The 4,318-nt window shown below is 50.8% G+C and overlaps 1 protein-coding gene across 1 annotated transcript in view; it reads right to left on the bottom strand.

Annotated features, from left to right (window-relative positions):
* The window catches only part of VOLCADRAFT_100764 (uncharacterized protein), a gene marked incomplete at both ends in the record, with an annotated part of 5,214 nt that extends 926 nt beyond the window's left edge, over positions 1–4,288 (bottom strand). The window contains 6 exons of the mRNA XM_002959280.1: positions 78–113; positions 388–495; positions 886–1,072; positions 3,204–3,295; positions 3,474–3,524; positions 3,860–4,288. Coding sequence (XP_002959326.1) covers positions 78–113; positions 388–495; positions 886–1,072; positions 3,204–3,295; positions 3,474–3,524; positions 3,860–4,288 — 903 coding nt within the window. The remainder of the gene's footprint in view (positions 1–77; positions 114–387; positions 496–885; positions 1,073–3,203; positions 3,296–3,473; positions 3,525–3,859) is intronic.
* Positions 4,289–4,318: the final 30 nt, after the last annotated feature.

Raw genomic sequence — 4,318 nt, 5'->3', positions numbered from 1 at the left:
CCCTATGTATAATTCATGATGGGAAATATTTTTTTGGGTCATGGCAGCCGTACCCTGCCGTACCCTGCCGTACTCACCGCGTCGACAGCATCACCAACCTTGGCAACCAGCTTCTGTACGTCATGTCACGAGCAAGATGCGATTTGGTGGTACAAAAATATTTTTGTTAGGCAGTTGGTGGACGGTTTACACATGTAAACTCGGTGTTTGTGACTAGGTGGTGACGGACGGACGAGAATGGTATGTTGGTAGTTGTTGGTTGTACAAGTTGGCAAAGGATTTGCACACTCTTGGTTCGCCTGCTCGGTTACGTAAAGCCCTTGGCCCTCTCTCCCGAAACATGCCGTGCAAACCTCCAAACACGCGCCCCCGCGCTAAAAAACTCACACACGAACCCCCGCTCCCACTCCTCCATACCTCTGGCATCCCCGCCGCCGTACCATGCCGTACAATCTCGCGGTACGTTACCAGAGTCGGTACCAAGAAGACCCGTCGCTGCAAGCAAAAAAACACACGGAGGTTCACGACACAATCAAACCAACACAATCAAACAAACACAATCAAACCAACACAATCAAACAAACACAATCAAACAAACACAATCAAACAAACACAATCAAACAAAAACAATCAAACAAACACAATCAAACAAACACAATCAAACAAACACAATCAAACAAACACAATCAAACAAACACAATCAAACAAACACAATCAAACAAACACAATCAAACAAACACAATCAAACAAACACAATCAAACAAACACACAACAAAATGTTGACCTTTCCCTGAAGAGTCCATTTTAAAACTCAAACATACTCTGATACCTCCGCCGTACACAAGCCGTACACAAACGAAACCTTCCCCCCATAAAAAGCCCCACATGGCTCATGAGCCGCGCTGTGTACTCGTCCAGATAATTGCCGTGTTCGATAGACGCCACGCCGCATTTCACGGCGCGCTGTATGGCGGCGGGGGTGTAGGCGTGGGCGCACACGTAGGTCCCGGCCGCACCCGCCTCCTCCACGATCGCTTTGAGCTCCGCCTCGGAGAACTGCGTGTTGGTCAACCTGGGTCGTGATTTTTGAAGCAGGAGAAGGAGAAGGCAAAACAACAACATTATGCATCAGAAAAGAAAAAGAAAGAAAAGGGGAAGTGAAGCCCTAAGTCAGGTGACAAGATGTGGAAGTCGGAAATGAAATGACACCCCCCCCGCACCAGCACTGGCATGTTGGCAGCAGCCTGCCAACAGCTGCAGAACCCAGAAAGCACTAGCAGCTGATCTCAGCTGGGAATTCTTGTCAGGAGTTTCGAGTTTTAAATTTGTTCACTACTTTTACCCTCTGTAGCAGCCGGTACACAGTACGGTGCTATAAATACGCGCAGAGCGCGACCACCAGCAACTCGAGAGACCTTTTCAGCGGTCAGCTGCTACACCCTCCCTCTCTAGATTTTCGAGGGTTCGGAAGACGACCACAAGACGAGTGATGCCGATACAGAGGGTTGGAAAGAGAGGCAGAACGAAAGATAGAAAGATGCTCCAGGAATATATAATCGCGACAGTCGCCGCAGGAAATTTGCGGGTTGGGCCACTTGCCGGAATAGGGGAGGATGGAGTTGGGGAAGACAACGGCCCGCAGTTGATTGATAGGTAGTTAGAAAAACCGTTTACTAACTGAATTCTCAACTGAAATCCCAGGGAATGGCTTTTTCGGCAGTAATCGGCACTAAAGAGGTTGACTGTTGACTGACTCCAGAGAACCATCTTCCTCACACCTTTAAGTGCACCACGACTGCACCGCTTCATCACTCCACAACTATGCACGCACACTTGGAGGCTTTACTGGAGGCTTCACTTCATACTTCGACAAATAACCTTGGAAACTCTGAACAACGTTGTGGCAGGGGACAAGTACGGCTCTTAGCCGCACCTCACAACCTCAACTCACAATCAACAGTGGCCACCTCCACACTCCACAAACCTCACCCGTACAAACGTCACCCGTACATACCTCACCCGTACATACCTCACCCGTACATACCTCACCTATCAGTGGGGGAAGCAACGCCGCCCGAAGCCATCACCTTCAAGCAATGAGCCCCCCGACGAAGCTCGTCTCGAGCCGCACGACGAACCTAATACAGCCGGCCCCCCAACGAACCCAACCCAATTTCCCCCCCACCCCACCCCGGCCCCCCGGACAGAAGAAGTGGAAGTTAGGACTGTAGGAATGTAGGCCGATCAAACAGGGGTAGAAGAGAGGTAGATGTAGTAAAGGTAGCAACAGATTGATATACAGATTATTTTCTTTTACATATAAAAAAACTCTCAACGTCTCTAATCTAACCTAACCTAATCCAAAACCAAATCGGCGCAGCCTAGATGGTGCAGACGGCCCAAACGCCGAAAAAACAGGAAAAAAACAGAAAAACAGGAAGCAGAAAAGCAGGAAAACAGAAAAACGCTACCTCTGCGTCTCCATCGCACACGCGGCCGATGCCTCGCAGCGCGGCTCCGCACGCACACATCTCCTCTCCGCGGCCCCGGAAGTCTCCGTGGCCGCCCGTCTGGCTCAGAGCATGACCTACATACATACATAGGGTTGTGGCCCCCCCGAGAGTTCAATGATCTGAGCCGCGCGGAAATACCGGTGGCAATGTGGGTTTGTGTCCCGGCTGCCTGCTAAAGAAGTTGGAGCATCGCACACTTATAAAAAAAAGCAATAAACATAAACATAACGAGAAAAAACAAACGTAGAGTACAGTTTTTGAAGGGGCAGTAGAACTAGCTGCGGTTCAAGAATAGAGTGTGTATGTGCGTGTGTATGTATGTGTGTGTGTCTGTGTGTCTGTCTGTGTGTGTCACAACCACTAGAGGATGAAGGATGTAAGTTTGGAAAGGTGGGAAATGAAATACAAGCTTGGGGCCAAAAAAGTTACGGCGCTGGGTTTAGGAAGGACGGCTGGCGAATGAAGGGTTGCGGTGACGGTGTTGCATGGGTACCTCCAGTGACACCCTAGAGTGGCCCGAGTGCAAGTGTGTACCGAGGAGAGTTGCAAAGGAGAGGGCTGTTGCTGCTACTAGGTTCGGTTGGTTGATTCCATTGCAGCGAACAAGTTTCAAATATATTTCAAAATATACTATAATGCGCGTGACACGTCCGTAGTCGATGTGAATGTGCCAGCGCAGACATGTCGTACCGTGTCGTACGAAGTCGTACCCGTAAACAAGATGCGAGGTCCGAGCACCAGGCCCTCCTCCACAGCTTGAGCCAGTCCGAAATCCGCACCGCCTGCCGAACGAGAAGAAACGCGGGCTACGTAGGAATACGCGTTTGAATGGACATGTAGGAATGGGAGAATGGCATAGCGTGTGTGTGTTCCTTACACCTTCTAGAGTTGCGTTATACTCTCCAAAGGTGTAACCTGGGGGGGGGTGGCCCGTACATACATACATACATACATACATACCTGGGAGCCATGAGGTGAGGTGAGGGGGGGGGTACCACCCAACCTAGGGCCCTGGGGGGGTCGAGAAGGCTGTGTGTCGCCAGAGGAAGATAGATACTGTGAACACGCATAAACACATACTGTACTGATATGTTTGGTTGTGTAATAAAATATTGAATCAATTTGACAAGAAATGGAAGTGCTAGGGTTGGTGTGTAGGACGAGAACGAGGAGCAGGAGGAGGAGTACGGGTGGGAGGAGTACAAGCCGGAGGAGGACATAGCCGCAACATCCAGGACTCGGCAGTTGGTCAGAAGCAGAGAGAACTCCTGTGGCGGACTGGACGCCGCTGCCGCCGGCTGCAAGGACATAGCGGGATCTGGTCCGCCGGTCGCCGCCGCGTCTACCGCTGCAGGTGTTGGGGGCATCTGTGAATCACTGTGGAGACGCGGCTTTTTAGGTGCAGGTGGGCTGGACCCGGAGGCGGCAGAGGGGAAGGAGTGCGCACGCAGACGCTGGAGAGCCCGCCTAGCCGCACAGGCGCGCGCAAAGGAGCTGAAACATAGTTCTTCTGGCATGATATTGGTGATGTCGTCGTTATCGGCACCTTTGGGCTGGTCACCTTCCGTTGAGGAGAACGGCAAAGTAGGCCATTCGTTCGGCAGCCGGAGCTGCAACATGACTCCGATAATAGCTGTTGTCTCCTGATTTAATAACGGAATGAACTTCTTATGAAAGGGCTCTTTTCTAAAAAGCAACTTGAGGAAATGCGTGAAATCGGTACGATTCTTGCGATTTGAGACGGGACATGAAATTAGACACCAGCTCCAGTACATGTCAAAGCCCCAAAGGAGGTGGCTATGANA

Source organism: Volvox carteri (assembly GCF_000143455.1).
Source record: "Volvox carteri f. nagariensis unplaced genomic scaffold VOLCAscaffold_153, whole genome shotgun sequence".
NCBI lineage: Eukaryota > Viridiplantae > Chlorophyta > Chlorophyceae > Chlamydomonadales > Volvocaceae > Volvox > Volvox carteri.
This window is presented reverse-complemented; position numbering and strand designations above follow the sequence as displayed.